Source organism: Stegastes partitus, unplaced genomic scaffold (assembly GCF_000690725.1).
Source record: "Stegastes partitus isolate 25-593 unplaced genomic scaffold, Stegastes_partitus-1.0.2 Scaffold1227, whole genome shotgun sequence".
Taxonomy (NCBI): Eukaryota; Metazoa; Chordata; class Actinopteri; family Pomacentridae; genus Stegastes; species Stegastes partitus.
The window spans coordinates 141,706-167,417 of NW_007578958.1; the positions used below are offsets into that span (position 1 = coordinate 141,706).

General features: G+C 43.2%; 2 protein-coding genes across 2 annotated transcripts; one reads left to right on the plus strand and one right to left on the minus strand.

The window, feature by feature from the left end:
• Positions 1-331: 331 nt before the first annotated feature.
• Positions 332-18,885, minus strand: mmp15a (matrix metallopeptidase 15a). Its single transcript, XM_008297533.1, has 10 exons — positions 18,136-18,885; positions 15,456-15,604; positions 14,490-14,612; positions 14,089-14,405; positions 13,567-13,728; positions 9,081-9,469; positions 7,646-7,784; positions 5,456-5,606; positions 5,247-5,362; positions 332-3,045 (listed from the first exon to the last, which is right to left on the minus strand). The coding sequence occupies exons 1-10, from the start codon at positions 18,223-18,225 to the stop codon at positions 2,576-2,578; spliced, it is 2,106 nt and encodes a 701-aa protein (XP_008295755.1). The 5' UTR covers positions 18,226-18,885; the 3' UTR covers positions 332-2,575.
• A 4,403-nt stretch (positions 18,886-23,288) lies between these two features.
• Positions 23,289-25,295, plus strand: anapc13 (anaphase promoting complex subunit 13). The gene is made up of 2 exons (XM_008297532.1): positions 23,289-23,643; positions 25,014-25,295. The coding sequence occupies exons 1-2, from the start codon at positions 23,545-23,547 to the stop codon at positions 25,137-25,139; spliced, it is 225 nt and encodes a 74-aa protein (XP_008295754.1). The 5' UTR covers positions 23,289-23,544; the 3' UTR covers positions 25,140-25,295.
• Positions 25,296-25,712: the final 417 nt, after the last annotated feature.

Sequence of the window (25,712 nt, forward strand, 5' to 3'; positions counted from 1 at the left end):
ACATGCTGAGTTCATGAGTAATTCATACTAATAGTAACGGGTGCAGAGATGGACACGCTGCCGTCTGCTGGTTGTATTATGATCAATTTAAACTCAACACTTTATTCTTGTCGACTCTTTGTTGCACAGACAAGCAACTAGCACTGTTGGAAAGGTAAAGTTGTTTTCTTGATATGTGTTACACCTCACTGCAATAAATACCTCCAGAGCAGTTCAACCAAGAAGAGGGGATCCGAATGTGGCTGCAAGGTGCATCCGTCGGGCTCTGAGGGTTAAAATGTGTACAGTTACAAAAGCATTAAAACCAACATACTGCCACAGAGACGACTGGTGCTGCTTTTTACCTGTGAGTTTTATTGTGAAAACCTTTAATGTACCCTACACAGGAGTGCACAGGCCTTACAGAACATGCCCTGCATGCATCAACATCGTCATAATAATCTACTGCTGCTCTTACAGAAAACCTGAACACAAAAAATGTACAAAACTACAAATTATAAGTAGAGTAAGAAAGGTAAGAAACAGACCGTAAAAACTTTCCCTCATGCTTTCTATAGTAAAAAAAAAACATCCCCCAGTATTAAGAGAAAAAAGGCACCATAATAACATGTTGATAGTGGCTTTACACGAAGACAGACTGACAGATAGATAACAGAGGAACAAAGTGGGACAAGATCACATCCTGCAGATGTTTCATGATCTGTTCAATGCGTGAGCAGACTTTCCAGAAGAGAGGGGGAGAAAATGAATACATCTGGGAAAACAGAAATGCAGTACGGTACAGCGAAGGAACAAAAAGGAAGGAAAAGGACAGGCTAATAATGACAAAACAAAAGGGAAGAAGAAGGGAGAACAGAGACAAAGACAGAGGAGGGAGGTAGGAGGGACAAGAAGTCACCTCCAGCTCATCACACGGCAAACAGAGCAAAAACAAGAGAAGTGGACTCAGTGGCCCAATGTAGGTCAGGAGGCACAACGCCAGCATTGCCCCTCCTAAAAATCCTTCCAAGCTCTCTTTCTCCTTCCTTCCTTCCCCTCGCTCCTCCTTTTCCACAGAACACTGGAAAGGAAATGCTGACAGAGCCCTCCCTCTCCCCCTCCTCGACCTCCTCCGCTTTCTTTATTTCTTTCCCGACTCATCTTCCCTTTTTCTCCTTACTCACGACCACCGACTTTTTTTTTTTTTTTTTTACAACTCCAACTTTTTGCATTTTTCCCAACTCCCCTCTCTCCTCCCTCCTCTCATGCCTGACACTACTAAATCAGCAACATGTGGGCTTAATGGAAACCAGACCCCGGCCCATTCTCCTCGAGCCTGCAGGCTTCTCCCTCGTAGACTTAATTAGCCTCAACTCTATTTACATTTAGCATGAAAAAAAAAAGTCAGAGGAGATGCAGAAAAGGAAGGACGCCGTTGCTACGTTTTCACAGGTTGCAGAATTTGTAAAATACCGCAACACTTATTGATTCTTGTAAAAAAAAAAAAAAAAAAAAAGGAAAAAAAAGTGAATAAATCCCTGCCCCTGGCACCAGTCGTATATCAATATGCCTCCGCTGGGATTGTGTTTTTAGTGGTACAGTCTGAACAGTTACCATGGCTGTGGTGGGAGGAGGGGAGGCTGGAGCCTGAGTGTCTGTGTGCCTTTGTAAGTGGTCTCTATGTGTGTGTCGGCATATGTGGGCTCGCATGCACAAATGAGCGCAGATAGGGGATTTTTGAGATCATGTGACGGTGGAACATGTGTGCGAGAGAAGGAGAGGGCAGACATAATGGGCTCAGTGGGAGATGGGCAGTCGTGGACACGCAGCTGTCTGACATTCCTGCGCTGGTCGGAGCTTCGCCTGCTCGTGTGTGAGTTTAATAAGCAGAGAGGCTGCTGCTACATCAGCTAAACCAAGTAACGAGAGATCAAAAGTGCAAATTATCTGTTTTGAACAGAAAGAAAAATGTCAAGGTTGGTTGAAGCACCTTAGTCGAACATAAGAAAGGTTTGTTCCTATGGACGCATGGATTTGTTGTACTAGTGGTGAGCACTGGTGTGTTTGCGTATGTACAGCATGCGTGTGCTTCTGCGTAATGTATGTGCTCGATTGACTTTGTCTGCATTTTCTACTACAAATAAATCACTCCAATGTCCCTCTTCTGTCCAATTAGAATTGGAAACGAGCTTTCCAAGAGTGGCCGTGTGTCTTTAACAGCACACCTAAGGTCATGAGTCTGCATTCTTTTAAGTTGTGATGGAAACATTATGCATTCTTTTAAACAAACAGAGGCACTTCTTTTTTTTACACATTTGGAAGGCACAGAGAGAAACTCCCGGCAGAGCTGAATTCAAGGCCAGAATGAGGGAAACTGCGGCTCCACAGGCGCAGACTTTCTACTTTTTATCATTTCACGAGCAATAAAAGTTCTCACAATGAATAACGGGGTCCTCGGCATTGAGGTAACTCATCATCAGCTTTCTGAATCTTTAGCACTGTGTCAAAGTTTCATTTCCCTCCCGCGCCATGAGTGAAAAATTTGACGGCAGTGACAAATGATGGATACCCGTTCTGTGGCTTCTAACTCTGTGCATCACACCCAGTCCTGCAGCGAGCGCTTGCAGTGCACCAAGGCCCTCGGCGTCTCTTTGTTCTGCAGAGTCCTGAGGATAGCGTAGATTAGGACCAGGATGCACAGGATGAGCACCAGAGGAACAGTCACCATGATCAGGGTCATGATCTTCGATTCGTTGTCGGCCACCACGACCACGTTCACCTCATTGTCCTCGTCTCCCTCTGCGCCGTCAGGTTTAGTGGTTTTGTCTTCCTCAGTTTCTTTGTCCTGGCCCCTATCCGGCTCTTTGTGCACATCTTTGCCTCTGTCTGAGGGCTTCACTGGTTTGTCCACTGGCACTTGCTCAGTGTCTGGGTCGGGCTTCGGATCGGGGACTCCCACACAGCCCATGAAGTCCTTCAGGATGGAGCGAGGGTAGCCTTTGTCTGCTTCCATTTTGTGGTTGTCAAACCTCCAGTAATTGGCGCCTTTGTAGAAATAGGTGTAAGCTGCATGAGAAGAAGAACGTTTTAGTCAATTTAGTAAATGCACAACATGTAAAGCATTAAAAGTGGAGTCTGATTGGGGGGAAAACTTGGTATTATTCTGTAGAACATGGTGGTCTGGCTGCGACCCACTATTATTCTGCTGTAAGGGGAAAACAACATTCTGGCTTGTTTGTAGTTCTTTAAATTAATCACAGTCGTCGTGGGCAGGGCTCAGCAAAAGATGCAGCTTTGGTGTAGAATTGTTGTGGTAGAACATTTGCACGCAGGATATATGTTGTATTTATGCTACAATCCACTGCAAACAAATAAATAGCAGGGATGTCTTACTGTACGACCCAAATTGAGACTTTTAGTGCAGTAGGTTGCTGTTTGGAGGCTGCTGTTGTTCCCCATCTTGAAGAAAACGGTAACACACAGACAGCAGGAGGAGGAACTGAAATGAGAGTGGCTTCTACCCACTTCTTACATCCAGTGAGTCGGACCAATATTTAGCTAGTAAGCATATTTAACTAGTTGTAAAGTCCCACAGTTACCATCCCCAGCCCCTATCTGCCTCTTTTCACTCCATCATCCCCTCGTCTGGTCCCGTGCATGTTGGAGCTTGTGCATACTCATGTTTCTGCAGAGGACATACTAGAATAGTGTCTGGATTAGTCTGAGCCACGTTGCTTCCCTATTTACAGAACCAAGGCTGTGTACAAACACAGGACTTTGTTTCAGTGCAGAACCAACAGCCCGTTGATCACAGGGAGGTCTTCATTGGATCTGACAGGATCGCTGACTCTACCTTTAACGTTTGGCATCGAGACTCTGGCCTTGTCACTCCCATACATGGAAAAACAGGAGAGTGGAGACTTTTCTTTTGACTCTGTTCTGGATGCATTTTGCAAACATAAAAAAACCCACAAATATTCGATCCTCCTGGACAGTCCAGTTATTTCAGTCCTTTGACTGGGTTTATTTGTTTGTTTGTTTTTCATAGAAAGGCATTTAGGGCTCAAACCAAGCCCATAAAACTAACTAAATGCATTTTAATTATTATTTCATTTGCTCTGAGTTAAGATGATGAGACGATTTATACCAGTCTTGTATCTGTCTAATAAATATGCAGCCGCCAACCGCAGCCAGTTAGCATAATTCAGCACTCACATTGCAAACAGGAAAAAAACAGCTGGTCTTGCTTTGTCCAAAGGTACTGAAATCTGCATACCAGCATCTCTACAGCTCACTAGTTAAACTGTTATTTCTACTGATGAAGCAATGTGTTGTGTCTTAACTGCAGAACTTCAGAGGTGCAGATATCGGGACATTTGGGACATCTGAACAGACCCTTGCCAGCTGTTTACAGCCTTTATGCTCAGATGATTAGCTTGATATGAGGTTATCCGTCATCTCATTTACCTCTAACTCTTTCTTTAAAACTTGCTTGTTTACTTTATCATTTGTCTCGACAGGGTAAAACTGAGTTCAGTCTTTTATGCAAACAAAAGGCAGACTCAGGAATGTTTCTTCGGGGAGCAGTTAGGCTTTCTCACACTCCCCTACATTCTCATATTTTGCACCATGCTGACTTCTCCTCAAACCAGGACAGACTCTAATAAGCATTACACCAGACTGTACATAAATGTGTGGATGTGAAACTAGAAAAAAAGCAATAAATCCATAAGATGTGTGGTTTTAATGCGCTAATTGGTAATGCATTGCAAAAAAAACCCCACACACAATCTTCTCGGGGTAAATTTCTGGGTGTGAATGTGGTTCCGTAGTGGAAACCAGGCCTCATGCAGAGACATTAGAGCAGTTTGGGTGGAGACGAGATCTGACTGTTACTGAGTGCATTTAGGGCAGCTCTGCCTCAAATCTAATTTCCAAAGGAAGGACGGGCCAAGCCTCAAACCAGAGCTCTCATTCCTCTCTCTGTTCTCCCTCCCTGATCCCCCTCACCCTTCTCTCTCTCTCTCTGCTCTGTTTGCTCCAGCCTAACCAGTCTCCATGTATTTCTTTCCCCCTCTCTCTGTCTTTTGCACACCCCATTTCACCCCGTCAACCTTTCGTTCTTTCCCTCCCTCCCTCCACCTCCACTCCGTCACGCTGTGCAGCTTTTGGTGTTTGTTGGGATCCTCGTAAACGAAAGCCGCGCTGATGTTCCCTTCCCTGAAATGAAACTTGTAAATTTCCCCCGATTTAAAGCCATTATTTACCACCATCGTCGCTGAGGAAGGCTCCTTTTGGAGAGTCGGGAATCTTGCCCCATCTGCTGATTGGTTTGGGGAAATCTCGGTCTGTGGTTCGCGTCTCCTCGCTGTATCGCCAGTACCTGGACACAGACACCGAAACCTTTAACAATGCTGTCACAGTGTGCAAAAAGCAGGAATAAAAAGTCATTTTCTGCTTGTGTCTGTGTTTGTACCTGTCTCCTGAGAAGAAGTAAGTGTGCCCGTTGGGCTCCCACCAGACAGCCGTGTCGATCTTGTGCGCAGGAACTCCTTGTCCATACTGATATAAGGGCTGAGGGTACCCTGGCAGCACATCGGCCTCCCTGAACACCCAGTATCTATCATCTGTGGAGGCAAGAAGGAGAATTATGTCTTTCAAGCGACAGCAGCACACCGAGCACAACCTCCCTGCGCAGATAATGTTTGTTATCAGCAGGGCTGCAGCCTCCACATCGACTGGTTGGTTCAAATTCTCATTGGTTGGTGTTACTTTCACAAGGAGAAAAGCAGGTATATCAACAACCTTCCAGGATGAAGTCATTATTGTTGGTAGGGAGAGAAACAGTACCTGTAAAAGCTCCTGTCTTCACAACTTTAAACCGGCCCAACCAAACAGAGGCTGCCATGTCCAGCTTATTTAGCATTTAGAGTATGTTTCCTGGATGTTTACTGAGAGTTGAGTGCAAACTAATTGACATTACGTCAAAGAAGTTGCTGGTGTGGCTGTATTGTGTGAAAACAGATGGCCAGAAACAGCTAAACAACCAACACAGCATATCACGTAAAAGTGGCATTTTAACTCGTCTGTTATATTCCTCAATAGTTCTTCTGCTGGGATCACAAACTGATATGGTATGGTATCACTGAAGTGTTAAATAACCAGGTTAAAATGATTTAATATGCTGCAAATACAAGCTTTCTGTGTTTACTCATAATTCATTATGGTTAATAAAGCAAGTACACTGCACTCAGCACACTGTGGCCAATTCAGTCCATACAGAGACAAAGACTTTTCTTTCCTGCAAACCAATCGATTCGTTGAAGAGCAGGTACCATTTCAGATTTACCTTAGTTGACTGCAGCCTTAGTTGTAGGACAAAGTTAATGAAAGAGAGAAGAAAAGCAGAGAGAAAAAGTTGGAGCAGATGCAGAGAAGTCTGATGGCCAGAACACATGCTATATGTCATGGAGTTTACTCACTCTGGAAGAAAAGTAGAAAGGACAGGCAAGGTAGAAATGGTGGGCATAACACAAATTTTCCAAGATTTCCTCATGCGAGAGCCAGTTTCTCCCCTAACCCTAATCTTTGGACACACTTTCAGCCACTTTCCACTTGTACTGCCAGGACGCTGCAGCACTGCAATATACTGTACTGACTGTAGTGGCTGAGTGTGTGCTAATCGGTGCACACTCACTCTGGAAAGCCGTCTACCTGCTTTGACCTGCTGTTTTCTCTTCTAGCTAAATGACTTTGATGTAATTTCTGCAGGTTTTGGATACATGTTCAGACAATGCCCTAAAAGCAACCTCAGCTTTTCTTTAACCGCTAAAGAATGCGACCAAAACAACAACAAATTAGCGCGATGCACAACTCTTCCATGGTGGTTAATGAGAGTAAGCCTGTGATCAAAAGCTTCAGTTATCCTGAAAATGCATGACAAATCACAATGTGGCCTCGTTGTAAAAGCAAAAGCATCACAGCTGTTCACATGTGGAGCAGCGCAGCAGAGCCGGCTGATGCAATCCTCCACCTCTCATGAAGCCTTTTGGGGCTCAGCTGGAGTGGAGCAGCGCTGGGCCAACAACAGCTGCCACGCTCGCACAGGCCTTTCTCAAGACACCCAATGAACTCATTAATACACAATGACGCAGTTTTACATGCATGCAAAGACACACAAACACAATGCTCTCTTTCTGTCTGCAGCCTTACTCGCAGAATGTTTAAATACTGAATCATTCGGGAAGTCGTTTCTTTTTCATATAACTGCTGGTGTTTTAAACGATTCTGTGTGTGTGTGTGTGTGTGTGTGTGTGTGTGTGATACAAAGCGCTATGGCTGGGCTGAATTATTACCATCACCTCGTAAATCAAGCGGAGTGGGATAAATTGCTGAGGCTGCACTGTTTGCTTTTCAGCCTGACCAGTTCAAATCAAAGCACAGATTTGTGTTTCACTCCTCATTGTGTGTTTATAGAGCGCACACTTACGCTGTTCTGTGTTGGCTTCAGCGAAAAGAAAAAGCAAAAGGAGGAAACAAAGCAGGCGTCCTGAAGTTAGGCCATAAAGTGTCCAGAGGGTTTTGACGTAACGCATCACGCTCAGCATGCGGGTGTGCATTAGTGAAGCAATTGGGTTTTTATTGGTCGTGAAGAGCTGTCACATACCTTTGAAAAAGACAAATTTGCCATCGTGGCGTTCGTAGGCTGCGTCAATGTCACTGGGGAGACCAATCCAGAAGACGGAAATCGGCATGGGGTAGTTATCCAGGACACGGTTCCTCCGCACCCGCCAGAACCAGCGACCCTGCAAAAGCAAACACAAGTGTTAAGTTCTGCTTGTTGTTCTGTCTAAAGCCCTTTTCAGACACGGGAGAGGTAACGTTGCTGAAGTCACGGCTTCATTCAGACATACCAGTAACTGAGAAGGTTAATCCATAGTTGTCATATGCAGAGACTGGACAGAACATCAGGGTTCAAGGAGCTCCTAATAAACCCGAACTAACAGCACCAAAAAACGTTGTGTACTTTTTTACACTTCAGACATTTGAGCTGTGACACTCAGTTTATAAGCTGCAGTTACTTGTGACAGGCTGAGTCCTGACCTCCATCACAGCTATCAGGGTCATATTTTACTGCAAAAGCGAGATCGGTTCACTAAAGTTTAAATATTTTTTGGTTATATCAGGTTTTATTTCACAAAGAGACAGGAAAGTGGGGGAGAAGAATGGGGGGAAGGACTTGCAGCAAAGGGGCCATGAGCGGGATTCAAACCCACGGCCGCTGCATCAGGGACTACAGTACATGGGTCAACCAGTTGAGCTGTAGCGGCGGCCCCAGTATCATCCTAATTCCTGATCCCATGGATGTGCTTCTATAAATTAATACAGCATAAAACATGACCTCGCTAATTCTTAAAGCAGTCTCGCTTTGCCAGCCCATTGTGTAGTACATCATGGTCGGGCTGGACCACACCATCATTCTGCTATAGGGGAAAACCGACGCTGTTTGTAGTGCGTGGGTTTGGTGTTCCCCCAAAATAATGAAAGGGGCATTATTGGGGTGGAACGTTTCCATCAAGAAAATCTGCTCTGTGATCAAAATGGATAATTCAGCGAAACACAGCTGGCAGGGCTGCCGGACTGAATGATTCAACTCCTTTGGGAAATTTTTCAGTTTTATTTTCAGTAGGTTGCTGCCTGAAGTTGCTGTTGTTGTTGTTTCCCGGGGCGAAAAACACACATAGACAGTAGAAGGGGGGATAATGCAGGCTGAAGTGATCGGCCAATGGCGGACTTACACCCGCAACCTACATCCGCTGAGTCAGACCTCATTCAAGCAACAACCATTGTTCATCACATCTGTGTGCCGATTCGTTGTTGTGACTCCAGACACGTCAGAGTTGTGCCATAAATGTTATTTGGTTCAATCCAGTCAGAATGAATCACAATTTCTACAGAAAGGTGCTCATTCAGACCCAAAGCAGAAATGTTCAGATGCTGTCAAAGCAAACAGCTTTTCCTGTGTAAAGCAAAGGTTGTCATGCTACAGTGAGGAGTGAGATGCTATCCACACTCTCCTTAATCACCGTTTTATTCCTCACCTTGAAAACAAACATCTCCCCCCTCAGCAGGGTCACTGTGTCAAAGTCCCCGTCACAGATGTTGGGGGGCTGGTTGGGAGGCCGAGGAGGAGCGGGAGGCCTGGGAGGTGGTGGAGGAGGGGGGATGTCTTTTCTGACGGTCGGGGTGACCGGTTCCGGCTCAGGCTTGGACTTGGTGGGAGCCGAGGTGGGGAGGGCGGGAGGCGAGGTGGGGTTCGGCTCAGGTTGGGCTGGAGGATCCGGGCTGGGCGATTCAGGTGGGGGGTCGGTGGGAGAGGAGGAGGTGGATTCATCTTCAGGAAGAGAAGGGGAGGTGGGGGAGTCATCGTCGGGTTCATCGCCAGGAGCGGGAGGAGAGGTGGGCGGAGCATCAGTGACGAGGGGGGGACCTGAGGAAGAAAAGATGGAGGGTTTGAGCTCTGACAAGACGGAGAAGAAAAGGCTGAATGTCACAGCTAAGATGGTCGAAAGGGAAAAACGACTTCCATCTGAATGAATGAATGAATTCCTCCAGTCTGTCTGTCTGTGTGGCAGTTAATAATTCCTTTTATGCTTCCTCTATCCCCTCACAATGTCCGCTCCAGCACAGTGAGGGGAATTTTCCACTTTGTGCCACAAGCTCACTTGACTGAGTGTCACTGTGCTGCTGCTCTTCGGAAAAGAAAAAAAAAAAGTGCTCGTTGCTAAGAGAGGAAAACACACAGATACAGCCAGTTATGTAATACGCATGGACAGCTGATGGGCTTGAAGATGTATTGAGTTACACCAAGCCAGAAATACTGCTAGGAATATATGGAGGCCAGTGCTGGCCGGTGACTCAGCTAACGGCATGCGGAAAAAAATATCAGCATCTGCAGCATTTGAACTTTCAGCACGGTTTACGGTCAACAGAGGTAACCGAGCCTGTGTTTGTTTCTAGGGCTCTGCATCTTCCAGTGGGGTCTTGGTGTCTTCAGCAGGTCCACCATACTCAAATTGTGTGGGAGTATATGGATATGGATCTCTTAATTTGTGTACTACTTTAATTAAACCATATTGGACTAATCCTGATATGATACTGTACTTTTAAACCACAAAGACACAAACAGACCTATTTAGTTGACTACTTTCATGAGAGGACAACAGAATTTATACCAGCTGCTCACAGGAAGAGTGTCTCACCGCAAAAAAAGGGACATATTGTAAAAATGAAAGCCCTGTATAGTGAAAAACAAAGAAAAATACAGCTCAAACATCAAATCTCTGAAACTTTAAAGTAGAATTAAAGCTACAGATGGAAGACAGAGTCAGCTCTTCGACAGCATACGACTAATTATATCCGATATTTCCTCCCATCAGGTCTACCTCCAAAGACACTCCTCAAGAATACGAAATCGTGCACTGCCTGAGCACAGCTGGAGGAATAATTCAAGACAGAAAGCATCAGTAGGGAGAGGAGCACGGTGCTTAAAACTACCTGAACAGGCCACATCCTCACGTTCACAAAATGTCCCATTTCAAAAACACCACAAAGCACAAAGACAGCAGATCAGAGTGTGCAGGCTGGCAGGTATGTAGGTAAACTGGCAGGAAGGCCTTCTAGTCATGTCATGCGGACCTCTGACTGACTTTCTATTATCAAAACACTTCATGCACTGATTGCTGCCAAGATGTAACTCAACAAATCGTCTGGAACACATTGCTTACTCCAGCTTTAAATATTTTTTGTAAATACAACACTGTCTTCTAAAAAAACAGCTTATTTACACATCTGCTCGATACAGAGCAGCATTAGAACTTATTCGTGGTCAGTTTTATTGAAATGTGGTGAACGTACGTCTGGTATTCACTCTCCTTTCAGCTCTGATTTCTCTCCACCAACTCCAGAATGAAACATCTTTCTCTTTCACCAGCCAGTTTCTAACTTTGTCTAGTAATTATTTGGTGTTGTGAAGGTAATGAAAGGTGTGTGAAGTGGATTGTTAAAGTTTGTCAGCTGAAATTAGCAGCCTGCTGCAGCTGAAAAGCAGAGTGACGAGAGAAGAATTACAGCACGTAGTAGTAATTTTATCACCTTGAGTGACTCCTTTCACATTACAAAGTCATTTGATTCATTGTTTGTATAAAATACCATTTAGTGAACTATTTATGCTGAGTTTTGGTTTTACTGCATATTTTTAGCTCTGTATAAACAGTATGTTGTTGCATTTGAATGTCAAGTGTTTTAAAATGTCCTTAAAAATAAAAAGTGCATTCAGAATTTAGCTGCATATGCTACAGCAAAAATAGTCCCACAGTAAGTAGGTGAGCAGGAATAAGTCAATAGTTCTGTTAAATCCCGATGGTTCAGTCAACCGATGAGGACAAACTGGCCTGTGAGGCCTGAAACTGCAAAGCCGCCGGCCTCTTACATAAAAACCCCGACAAAGGAAACCAAATGTTTATTTCTACCAACAAAGTTTATGCTGCGTTGGTCTCTATTTTGAGTCATCAGATCCTTTTCTCCTCCAATCAGAGGCTTCCTCCAACACAATCCTTTATATCTGTTTGATACAGGAAACTACTGTATGATTTCAGACACAACATTTAGCTGACAGTATTTGCAGCTCAAAGCCGACAAGATTCTTCATGTCCACTCTGCCAAAACAGCACAGAGTAACCTGGTGCAGCTTCAGGAGTAGGAGTATCAGCAGGTCAGAACTGCGGGGGTGTGGAAAGTTTCTGAGTTTGCTGGGAGAAACTAAAACCATGGACAACATTCCCAAACTGAATCAGATTTCTGATTTGTTACGCGATGCCAGAGATGTGACGAAGACAAAACCGTGAACAGTGAAGACAATGTGAAAAAAGGAAGGCATGAACCTTTTTGGAAAACCCTTGTTTTTATCTAAAGCAAAGAAATAATCTGTCATTAAGTGTAAACAATGTCTGTAAAGAATCTGCAAATGATTTGGCCAAAAATTGCAGCTCTAAAAATGGAGCCACTGCCGGAAAACAGCAGCAAACACACACAGTACACGGTAATACACACTGACGCTGTCTCGAACCAACACACACGCACACAAAAAAATGTCATGTCAGTTAACAATGCCCTCCATTCACTGAGAAAGAGATGAAAACATCATAATGGCATGCATGACATGCTCTTTGGAGTGAGGTCCACTGCTGTGTGTGTGTCTGCCGCAGATGCCCAAACGCACAAAGCGTCTTTACAAGGCTTCTCGTCTCGCTTTGACAAAGATCCAGATGTGATACGAGGATGATATACAGTCCGATAGCGGCTCACATTTTGCAATCTGAACTCACAGTGATTTCAGAGTCAACACTGCTCTGAGCACAACATCAGAAAACTTCAGTTGTTTTTCACTCTGTTCCCTGCATGCTGTCCTCAGGCAGGATGTGTCCCAGCGCTACAGCTCCTGGAGACAATCACATTCTTCGAAAGACGGGGTTTTCTTGAAAAGGCTTTCATTGGGCTCGGACAGAAAATTAAGTTACGGACATCAGCTTTTTATCATCAAAATAGAAATAGACAATGAAAACAAACACAAAGGCATGAATGTGTTGTTGTTGTTGTAGTTGTGGCCTTGAACTAATATACTGTGAAAAAGAACACACGAAGGCAAACGGCTGTCTTTTACCATCACAGGGACATTGCTAAAGCCTCATGCAGCCAAATAGTGTTGATAACATTGCCAAAAATGTACATTTATTGCTGCTATTGAAGGTGCTTGAATTGTAAAACTCTGAGTGAGAGTTGCATGAAACGTATTTGGACAAACCCTCCATGATGACACCCATTGGTTTCCTGAACAGCTGCTGTAAAGCTCTGGCCGTCGCCATCATGGATGTACCTGAACAACACCCAGCTAATCCAAAATGAGCAAACATGTGGGGCTTCTCTTAATTATGCATACTTTAAGAGTTAATATATTTCAAATGGTTGAACCTCACTGCTGTAGAGTTGCCATTAATAAGGAAATTAGCCAAAGAAACCAAACGTGTTTCTCGTACAAGGCTGTAAAAATGTCTGTATGTGCTGTAAAGTTGGGAGTCAATGAAGATGGAGTCGCTTTTGGAGGCAGCCTCAAGCAGCCTTTTGAAGACCTGCAGTTTTTGGCTTCATTTTTCACCCCTGAAGGTTGCTGCTTGAAGAACAACAGAACTATACTGGACATGTGTCTTAGCATAATTCACCAGGAGGCTTATAATCACAATTAGACTTAACTTGGCTTCAATGAACACATGCTGACAGATGCAAATTCATTCGAGTTCTACTATTTAGGTCGCATTGTGCTATTTTCATATAATCCCCTCAGCATACATGGACCTGCTTGACCTCTGCAGTCTCCAGCGAGAGACACAACATCTTTGCAGCTCTTATGTAAAATACGACCATTAAAAGGCAACAGTGGTCTGAAGTCATTTGTCGAAACTCTGCTGGAAGTGGCTTCAAAAAACAGCTTGTACTGCTCAAGACCAAAATAAACACGTGTGTATTCCTCACCATATATGTACTGTATTCCTCTGATGTCGTCTTCATGCAGTGTGAAGTTTTTGGTGTGGGTCCACTGGTAGAAAGGAGCCATCGTAGCGCTGGGGTTATCTGAATGTTCCAGACCCAGAGCATGGCCAAGCTCATGGACAGCAACCAGGAAGAGGTCGATGCCTGCAAGACAAGCGAGAAACAAACAGAATTAAGGGTTTCTGAGTGACTATTATTGGTGAAAGATTTAAAACTTGCATCATACTATTTGTGTAAAATAAAACATAACTAAGAAATAGAAGAAAATTCGACCTTAGAGCATGTGCAAATGCAAAGTGCCCACAGAGGCAATGCAAATATTTCAGTTTGTGCAAAGATGGTGCGAGCCTTAACTGAAGAGAACAAAAATGCTGAATCCTGTTAAAGTTCTCAGCTGGTCACGCGGTGAACCTTTCAGGTTGCAGTCCAGCTGATCAGAAGAGACAAACCACAGAAACCCAGCTGATGATTTGAGGGAAAAAGAAGGTAAGAACATCCACTGACCTTTTGGGTTTTCATTGTCAAGTGTCCAAGGCTCATCTGCATCAAAGTGCGTATCGCCGCCAATTCCTGGTCCAGGATAGTAGGCGTGGGCCAGCGACCCTCCCTCGCCATCAAACAATGACATATCACCATGGAAACCAGAGGCGAACAGCAGCAGGATGTCAGCAAGCTCCGCCTGGCTGCCGTTGATGCTGTTTACAGCAGGTAGCTCCTCAAAGGTGAGCGGCGTGACCCGCCTCCACACGGCAAAGGCCTTGCGGATCGCGTCGTACGTGCGCTCATCTCCCAGCGAGGAGGGGATGTGTTGGTTCATTATGCTGAAGCCATGAGAGAGGGCATGTCAGAGCCGGTAAGTAAAACAAGCTGCTTGATTTTTTTTTCTATATCTCAGGCCTGCAAACCTGTAAGTGATGTGGTCTCTGTCCCACTGCTGTCCGGTGAGAGCGTAGCGTTTCTTCCTCGCTCCGTCCACCAGCTCCTCTGCTTTTCTGTCGGGGAGTCCACAGCGAGGCCGATGCATGGCCCTGCAGCCAAACACAACCACATGACAGAACGTTAGCTGCAAAGTGTGGCTGCACAATTTAACTAAAATGAAAGCAGCATAATGACAGATTTCCATCAGGACATCAAGGTAACAGTTGTACGTACATGTTGCTGTAGCTTTTGTGTAAGATATTTTCTATTTTGTTCTTTAGTATCTTTACTAAAAGGATCTTTTTGTACTCAACTCTGCATTTTAGCTCCTTTTTGGCATCTGAAAGTGGAAACTGTGAACCAGCTCAGTCGGTTGGGTTGGAGTAACAGTTATTTTGCTTTAATGCCACAAGTTTAATTAGAATTTTGATACCACTCGCATCTCTGAATGGCAAACATGATGCTACTACCAGCACCTGGTTAGCCTAGCTTAGCATAAAGGTAGAAAACCTGAGAAACAGACAGACTGGCTCGGCCCAAAGTTACCATGCTGGTTAATGAGTGTCAAGGTGCTGAATGGTGAACTTTCTTAAGTTTGCTCCCCTCTGTCTCAAGACTTCATGCTAAGCTAAGCTAACCAGCTGGTATTTGTAGCTTTATTTCAGCTGCTAAGACATGAGAGTAAGTGACATCAATCGAATTGTTCCTTTATGATCTTATGTTTTAAAAACTGTGCAGAACGAGAACAAAACCCAGCGAGGTCAGCTGAATGTGAAGACATGACAGGAAGTATAAGCAAAATCAGACCGTCACCTTATCGCTGTGAAACATAATTAAAAAATGGCCCTCTGCAATAAATGACATCATGGTATGTGTTTGTTGAGATGATGATTGTTACTCTGCATGTCTGCAAGGAAAACATCCTGCAGGCTGGAGAAGAACATGGAGCTTACGCGACAGTGGCAGCGTCCATCTCACCGGTCACCTCCAGCCCATAGAAGCGCTGCATGTCGCTGACGGCTTTGGACAGAATCTGAGCCGACTGCATGGTGGACATCTGTCTGCTCGCCTGAGACAGGTAGCCGAACTGACGAAGCCACGCCTGCACGAACAAAGAGAGAAGATTTCTTAGGCAAGCCTGAAAAAAGAGACCAACATGTGTGTGTTTTTATAGGTCAGCGATCCGTGGTGTGCTGTATACATGAGTATGACAGCTACAGCTGCTGGGAGAGAGGCACTGTTATGCTAATCCAGGAACAAGCCACTGCCTGATGACTGGAAAGAGCATCTGAGGAGTTAAAAGAAAAGAGAAAGAGAGGAGATACAAAACAGATGGCTTGCATTAACATTACGACATTCCTGCTCTTTCATTCCTGCACTGACAGCCAAGATGAGGAGAGGAGAGGAGGATGGAAACAGGAAAACTAAAAGGTTCTGGACAAGAATTAAACTGTGTGTCAGTCGTGTGGTACACGAGATAAACATGCAGCTCTGCAGGCATCCACCGCTCACGGCCTGACAGTGACACATGTTGAAGTTTCCCTTCTTTGTTTCGTGTTTGCTGACAGTGAAATTGAGCATTCAGAGCCACGTAGTCGAGCAAACAGGACGATGGCTTCTGAGGAGGAAAGTCAAGATCTGCCCTTCAAGAAGCCTCAGCAGCAGCGCTCAAAGACAACAGCTCAGGCCGCCTCACACAGCTGGACACAGGCTTTCATGTATGTACTGTATGAAAACAGGCCAAGAGCAAAGCACACATGTCCAAGACACACCTTCATGCTGTGGATTTCAGAGACTATTTCCGCATAGCAAGACAAGCTTCAACCCATCTAGTGGGTTTATTCATGCAAGTGTCTGAAGAACATGAACGAAGGGAAATGAAACTCCGTCGTAAAGCAGGGCTGTGAAAAATAAATGAAAACATTTAACATACATACATCAAAACATGAAAAACCTCACTGACTTATCTGATCAAATCAGAATAATGAGTCACAGCTGGACGGTGTGATGGAGATGCAGGATGGCATCATTTCTGTCTCTCTGCTGTTTCAGCAAATTTACAAATAATTTGTGACAGATTGCTTCAGTCAGATCTGTATTTATCAGAAATGTCTGGTTGTGTGCTCACACTGAGGTCTGAACTGATCCATCTGAGCAAAACAAGACAATTCAGGTTCAAAGGCTGATAGCAGCTCCACTAACAAACGAACCGAAGCTGCCTAAAGTCTCTCTCTGGTTTCTGAATAAACTCCTTAAAACTCTTCTCTGTGTATCAAAGTCGTATATTTAGCAGTTGTTTTTCATAAAGTGGCTTCGATGTGCCTCCTTCTCCACTCACTGCAGCCTGAGCACACCATCTCACCTACAACACAGTCAATCTACTCTACGTTACACAGCGGAGAGTGATTCAGTCATACATGTTAAAACCCAGAGAATTCTGAATAAGGACGCTGATTTGTCCAACGCCGTAAACCGACAGGATTAGTTTCTGAAGGCTGCTACATATGAAACCCCAAAAGTCTGAATCTGTGATTTTGGCTGCAGGTTCAAGGTGGAAACGCTCAGCCAATGTTTGTTTCACTCATGATGTGTCTTCTATAAAAAACACAACATGGACCTGGCTACAAGGAAAAACACTAGATTTCCACCAGGAGGGGTAAGCAAGTAGACATAAAGGCTTTTGTGAGGTTTTTGTCATCTTGGTGTTGTTGAGGACGAATCTTTTTTTATATTCCACTGCCCTTTGTACAGCGACTTGATTAACTGGTTGTTTGATAAGATCCACCTGAAGAATCCTGACTTGTGTTGGCTGTCTGAGGCTGAAACATTGAGTTATATATGGTGATTTATAAAAGAGGACAACCAGCTGCAGCATTTGTAAAACGAGTGTTTTGAAACGTCTTTTTGGAATTTGTGGAGCTGTGCATTATGACTCCTCAAGTTGCCATCCGGATTATTGTTAAGTAATCCCACATGGGAGAGGCAGGAGGAAAAAACAAACAATCAATCAATACACAGCAGTGTAGAGATGCCTAAAAACACATCATCGTGTCGTGTTAACGGCTGTTTCAGAACTTCCTTCGATCCACCACAACTAACCACTCGTTATTTCCAGTGTTTTACATATGAACCCACGCCTCAGTGAAGCCTTACAGCGAACACATCACAACATTAACCGTTCACGCACAAGTCAGCATCACTCCAACCGTTAAACGCTCATGAGGCCATGTGGTCGAGATGATTTCATGCTTCACCTTTGATGTACAATGCAAAGACATATGTTATGATTCTAAGTGCCATATTTTACACGTTTTTCACAGTTGAATCTGTAACTGTTGACAAATGCATTTATATGTACGCACACTTCAAAACGTGTACAGACAACAGACAGATAGGTTTACATGTGTGTGCCACATGTGCAGAGTGTTATTTGGAAAAAAGACTAAAGGTCAAATGGCATCCCTGCAGGGCCACCTCTGGTTTTGTCTTTGCTCTTGTTTGCTCCTGTGAAACTACACTCATGCAATGAAATGCAGGTTAAAGAAGGATTTCCTTAGTTTTATATTGTGGTGACTGCAAAGACACAAAGCGTGAACATAACAGATTGTGTGGTGTACATGGAGGTGACTGTACCTCAGCGCTGAAGCCTTCTTCTTCTGGGACATCAGCCACCGTGCTGCACAGGATCAGGGAGGTGATGATGAAGATCTGTAGAGATGTCATCTTTCTGATCTGCTGATGGTTGACTGATGAGGATGAAGGTGGCAAATAAAAAACAAACAAACCAGGAAACTTCCTTCGAGCAGCAGATATAAGTGCAGGAGGCTTTTCTTCTCTTACATTCAGTCACAAACTCTCAGCCAGCGAGCTATCTGCTCATCTTTGAAATGGAAAAGCCTCAAAAACGTGACACCGAGTCTCGCAGAAGATCTAAAAGTGACACTAATCCGTTGCTGTTGGCAGACAGTCCGCGGTGACCTGCAGCAGCCTCATGGCTCATCGCTCATGCGGCTGTTTCCTTCAGCAGCCAGCGGCCACACCGACAAAGTCCTTGCCCCCTTTCCGACGTCCACAAAGGCTGATCGGCAGCAGCGGATCTCAGAGACAAGTCGGGCAACAAGTCGAGCAACAAGTCGAGCAACAAGTCTCTCCCACCGTCAGTCAGCAGCGCGCGAGAGGTGGCTCGAAATTCAAGCAGTTTCTCAAGTTGATGGAAAAAAAGAAAAAAAAAACGCAAAAAGATCTGAAGTGAGCAAAGCTATCAGGTTTCTTCTGCAGCGTTTCGCACAAGTTGGAGCTCTTCTGGCTTCAACAACCAGCAGGAACGCGATGAGCAAATGTTTGGGAGCCCATCAGATAGATGTGTGATAAAATATTTGTCCGTGATTTCCTACGAAGAGGGCCTCCTTCCTCTAATAGAGCTGACCCACATCAGAGGGAGGAAGAAATCAGTGGTTAGTGAGCCATCTGCTGCCTTCATCAGGAAGTACAGCTGCTCCCAGACCACCACAGACCACCACAGAACATCCAGGGTCTGGAGGTCTGTGAGGCCACATGTTTGGCATCAGAACCAAAGTTTGGCATAAAAAACAAAACTTGGATTAAAAAGTGAAAGATGTTTTTTAACCTCAGTCAACTGATTCCTGTAAATGCCACGGTCTTACTGCTGTAGAGAAGGCATCATATGAAAACAAGAAATTATAGAAATGTTATCTGCATATAGTGCTGCAGAAAACTTCCATCCAGTCTCTGCTGTTGTCTTATTGCCATGTTCTGATCCACCGAAAGCAGCACAGACATGTTTCTCTCTGTTAATAGACTTCTGGAGGATATTTTATCTGCTTTTTTGCAGTAGTACGCGTAAATTATCTTTATCTCCTTATAGTTTTGTTTCATTTCATCTCATTGTGGTCATTTTGGCTCAACTTTTGCTAATTTTGCATCTCTAAATAGTTGTTTTTGTTCACTTTGGTTTAATTTAGGTTTCATGTTATTAATTTCAGGGCTTCTTGTTTTTATTCTGCACCTCTTTATGGTTATTTTGTGTCTCGTTTTGGTTGTGTTGCCTCTCTTTGTAGCCGCCCTGTTCCTCCCTTCTGTGCTCCACATTCCATGTTTAAAATTCAAGCACTTAAGAATTCACTTAAGCGTGCAGGCGTTGATACCCAGTCAGTTCTCTCACAGTTTCAAGTCTGAAACCTGCTGAAGATTCTGTGAGGAAGCTGCTGTTAGAAAAGGTTCAAGTATGACACAAGTCTGAATCATTTACATTTGACATGATTTATTAGCCAGAAACTGTAAAAAACAGAAAAAGTTGATGCTCAACTCACCAACACCCCGTGAACTAATCTTGTGTGACTCTGAGTATTAAACAGATCGAGGCTAATATATACAGCTGAAACCAGAAGTTTACATACACTGTACAAAAAGATGTAACTTATTTTTTTCTCACTATCTGACATTAAATCAGACTAAACTTTTCCTGTTTTAGGTCAGTTAGGATTACCTAAATTATTTCTATTTGCTAAATGCCAGAATAAAGAGTCAGATTTTTTTTTAAAGATTTTTTTTATTTCTTTCTTCAAAGTCAGAAGTTTACATACACTGAGGTTACATTAAGGCAGCAGGTGACACCACACCTTCACCTGCTGCCTTCAAACTATTTGGGAAAGCCCAGATGATGATGTCATGGCTTTATAAGCATTTGATTGGTTAATTGACAACATCTGAGTTAATTGGAGACATAATAAAGAAAAAAAAACTTCTAGATTATTTTATAAAAAATGAAAAATACTGGAATCACCATGTACGACATTTTACCAATCCCACATACTATAGATATTTAACTTTATAATCTCTACAGACTCTGTGTTTTTCACATTACTCTACTCACCAACTCTACAATACTTAAACCATGCTGAATGTATCTTCCAGCAGCTTGCTGACAACTTGTTCATCTGTATATCATTTTTGAGATGTGCTGTGTTTATATGTGCTGTGCCTTGGATCTGCTGTGTGCAGACACTGTGGATGCATATTCCTTAATTATTGTTATTTTCTTCTACTTTCTATGTTTTTGGATGCTGCTGTTCACAATAATTTCCCAGGTCTGGGATAAATAAAGTCTAGTCTATTCTATTCTATGTTTTATTTTTCTTTCAGTCTCTCTAATTAGTTTCTGTACTTGTCTCCTCTCTGCTCTGTATAAATCCAATCTGTAGCTCAAATAAAAAGTCACTGAACTCCTTTGAGAAAAACAATCCTGATAAAGTCAAACCTTATGCCAGACTGGCATATAAAGCTGCTACTTAAACAGTGAAGACCTTGTCAGTCTTTCCTGGATTGGCACCAGCCGTCTGCCTGCATGGTCCCAAAGAAGACCTCCATCATTGCTGTGAAGAGTTCTGAGACATCCCTCTGCAGGTCTCTATCTAAGGCTGGTTAATCCATCCAACAGTTTATGTTGTCATGTCATGGAAGACCTGAGTCAATGAAAGCATCCACCATATCAGCTGAATACAAACCAAAGGTCATTTAATGCATTTAGAGGGTGTGCTGTAAAGACATGCAGTCGTGCACTCTGCTTCGGTCCAGGCACGTATTGAAGGAACCGTCCTGATATTCCCTGGTCTTTGGCAGGCTTTGAGTGAATTTCTGTGATCTTGGGTGGAATGTATATGGCAAGGTTTCAGGCGTTGGAGGTAGACGACCGTAGTCGCTGGATGTTGTCCTGTACATGATATCTCTGAGCTTTGCTGCTGCTGCTGCTGATGCCACACCTTCACCTGCTGGGTTCATCACGCTGGAAGAAACTTGGCTTCCAGCGTTGGCGCATGTTTTCATAGTTTCTGTCTTCAGCTTCTGAGAAACTGACATCATTGCAGCACCTAAAGACAAAATTAGATATCTAGATTTAAAAATGAATGACTCAGCTTTGGTTTAAGATTACACATGAGAAAGCTCATTTGAGTCATCATCCATCCATCATCTATACACCACTTAATCCTCACTAGGGACGCCTATCCCAGCTGACTCAGGGTGAAGGCAGGTTCACCTGGACAGGTAACCAGTCTATCACAGGGCTACACTTCGAGACAGACAAACAAGCACACTCACATTCACACCTACGGACAATTTACAATCACCAACTAACCTCAAGATGTGAGAACCCACGCTGTACAATGAGAGCATGCAAACTCCACACAGAAAGAACCAGGGATATTTTAATCAACATCTATAGTAAAATTGACTGTTGAAGGGACGCTCTCTCTCTCTCTCTTTTTTTTCTTTTTTAACTAATTCTTCCCTCTGAAATCAAAATAAGGCTTTTCTATTTATACAACATGTCTAAAGCAACAGATGTTGACCCCATTGAGCCCAAGATAGAAATAATTACAAAACAATGGCCTGAAATGTGCAAAACATCCACTTAAAAAGCAAAACACCTAAAAGAAAAGACAGAAAACATTGCTTTAGGACAAACATAGCCTGCCTAGAGTTTATTTCAACGGAGGCACTGTTCAAACACAGTACAGCGTCTTTATGCACACCTTCTCCTCAGCGGGGCCTCCAGCCAACTGATCAACATTCATTATATCCAAGTGTTTCAATCAATAAAGGATCAATAAAATCAAATATATTATATTCTGATAGTATAGTTACAATTCCATATTAAAGAAAACCACAAATCATCCTTTAAGAACTTAATCTTTCATCCACCAGTGGCAGTATTTATGGTTCATGACATGAAAATTATTAAATTCTAACAAGGGAATATTAACACACATACTCGTATTTCATCATATTCCTAAAATTAGAATAACATTTTTAAGAAACAACTATTCACAACAACAATGGGGAGGCTCACATACCTGTTCAAAAATAAAATATCACAACAGCAGCCTTTCTTGACCTGGCTTCTTCATGCACACCTTTAAAGAAGACGTACAAGTCATTAGAAACCACCTGCAGGCTGCAGCGACCTGCTCCAAACCCGTTAATGAGCTGCTGCACTTCATAAAGCAGATGTACACTCAACTACCAGTTAACACGAGGCCATTAAACAGCATCTGTGAGTTTAACAAAATCATCTTTTAAATATTTAACACTTGTAGCGTTTTCACATCACGGTGACAGGCCAACTTTTTGAACTCACTCTTCTCCGACTTAGAAACGACCGCAAACGGAGAGATAATAAGGTCACCGAAAAACCGGAAGTCATTTAAGAAAATAAAAACTTCCCAAAGAAAAGACAAAAATGCATGGACATTTATATGAAAAATACGATACAATAATAATGAAAACATATACATTGGAAAGTGGGATGGAGTTTGGTGAAATACAGCACAATATTTTAACACACTTGTGACACAAACACAACAAAATACCGTTTACAAGGAGATCCCCACAGTTAATATTTAGCTTCGGTGAGATTTTGGTACCAGATTTACTGTCAAAAAATCTAAATGAATCGCGATTGCCCAGTCGATTATCACGTTAGTATACTTACATTCAAATGGAAGAAATCAACAAAGTAAAATCGTCGTCTCTTTCTGGTGAGCGTCCGGTTGCTATGGAGACCTGAGGAAGGAAGACGTCAGGATGTGGAAAAACGGAAATTTCTGAATTTTGAATAAAATCAATTCAAAAAAATGCACAACAATTTAAATAGCAACTACATATTTGAATTATTAAATAAAAACATTTAGAATGTTTTATTTTTCCTAGTTACATTTAGTACGTGATTGCGTCATTGTTAACGTCATCACAAAGCGTCGCGTCGTTACGTACAATTATCGCACCGACTGTTTTCAAACGGCTAAAAATAATATCAGCATACAGCCCGTATTGTCCACAAACTTTGGCGGAGTTCGCTGCCGTCGCTGACACGTTGTTTAGGAGGCCAGCTGGTGTATTTGTAAAAGTAGTAGAGCACTTTGGCTGGCTGCGTTTACTTTTTGTCTGTTTTTAATTTGACGTGTAGCCGCTAGCTTACGGTGAGAAGCAGACCTGAGCAGCTCGACTCGGAGTCTTGCTCAGAGGATGGACAGCGAAATTCAACGAGACGGGAGAGTGCTGGACCTCACGGATGATGCCTGGAGAGAAGACAGGCTGCCGTATGAAGATGTCACCATCCCCTTGGTAAATGCTGTGATTGCTGGCCATTGATGCTCATTAGCATAAGCTAGTTTTGGCAGGATTTGGTCACAGTCAGCTGCAGTAATTTCTCGCCTGAATTTAGCTACAACAAGAACATGTGGGAAGTTTCTTCAAGACTACTGCTGTTAATTTAACTTTACTATTGACTGTACTATTTAGTGAGAACAAAACAATGGTGTACAATGAATCCACACGTGGATTGAAGATCTCACTCTGCTTTATTTTTCTCTTTCTAAAATGTGTTGATTATTTGGTGTTACAGCAATCCAGGGAGTGTGGTTTAGAGATTAGAGATTCACCATATCTTCTTTCTTATTGCTGGTGACAGTATCCCTGTTTCAGCCTCAAAACATATAGACAGGTGATAAGTTAAGTTAAATAAAAACCTGAGCTGCCCCCTACTGTGAGGGCTTCTGGTGGCTCTGTTATGCTGTAGGTGATATTTTGCTGTCATGGTTTGGATCCACTTTCTTCTTGCGAGGAAGGACTCCCTCTTAATGGATGCAAAGCTCTTCTGAGTGATCTTCCTTATTCTGTAATGAAACATTTCTGTCCTGATGGGAACAGTTCTTCCCAGGATGACAGTGACCCCATCCATAGTGCGTAAGGGCTCAAGGAATGTTCTGATGAGTATGACATTGATGTAAATCATATACGATGGCCTTTACAGTCACCAGATCTCAAACCAATTGTATGCATATGGAAGATTTTGTGCTGAGATGTTAGACAGTGCTCTCCACCTCCACCACGATCAAAGCATGAATGAATGTATGAATGGTGTTCAGTCCCCTAGTGGAGATCCAGAGACTTGAAGAAACACTGCCAAGGTGCACTAAAACTGTTCCTGTCACCCAACACCTTGCTAAGACAGGGGCAACTTAGACATTTTGTTAATTTTTAGCTTGTCACCTGTCTATGAAAGTAAATACACTACCTGAAATATCTGTCTCTGGTGGTCTCAGAGTAAGGATTTGACACTCTCTCTGTAATGGCATGGCTTTGATTCCCAATCAGAGAACTTCATTTTGCATGGTGCCATGTAGTGATGCAGCACCTTATAAAGACAATAATTGGTCACCTGTCTACATGTAGCATTTGCTATTCTGCCTTGGCATACTTTTGGCTTAAAAATTCACCTTTTTCTGGCATTGAATGCTGACATGTTACCATTGTTACCACTTCAGTCAATAATCAACAGCCATATGCTTCTGCCTAAACATCTGATAAGAGATATTTCTGCTGTTTTGGTTGAGCCTCTCTCAGCTATTCTTGGTTGCTTAATAGTGTTACTAAAGTAAATGCCGCTACCTCTCTTAATTTAATGGGGCCTTGTTGTCTCTGTTCTTTTCCAGAGTGAACTGCCCGAGGCTGAGCAGGACAATGGAGGATCTACAGAGTCAGTGAAGGAACAAGAGATGAAGTGGACAGACCTCGCCCTGCAGAGCCTGCACGAAAACACACCGAGCACTGGAAGCTGAGAGACTAATCTGAGATCGGACTGTAAAAATGCAAAAAGACGCAAACATGCTGACACTGCATTCAGACACATGTACATGATTGTATCTGGACAGATTTGCGGTATGTTACACCTGAACAATAAAGATGCACAAATGTTTTGATAATTTGTAGTAAGACAAATGAGAACTTATTGCATCCAAATATTTTTGCCTCTATCGGCATGTTTATTGGCACATTCCCAAGACTTGTGATAAATCTGTCTGTCAGCTATTATTGTTATAAAACCAAAATGCTTTGTCCTCATGAATCAAAACATCGTGTTGACGGCTGGATGAATACAGTCCCGGATGTAAATAAGCCACGCGTCCCACCTTGTTAGACCAAAGCCCCTGAAATGTTGAACTATTTGCTCATAGTTGTTTCAGACCCACAGATTGTTGTGTTATTCTGTTCGATCACTGAGAGCAGCTCCTTTTAGCTCAAGTAAGGAAGGGATAGCACTCAATATATCCACTCTATATATACCTAGGTATAAATTATATGACAAAAAGGATGATCAAAGCTGCTAAAATGCCAAGAGTAGACTTAAATTT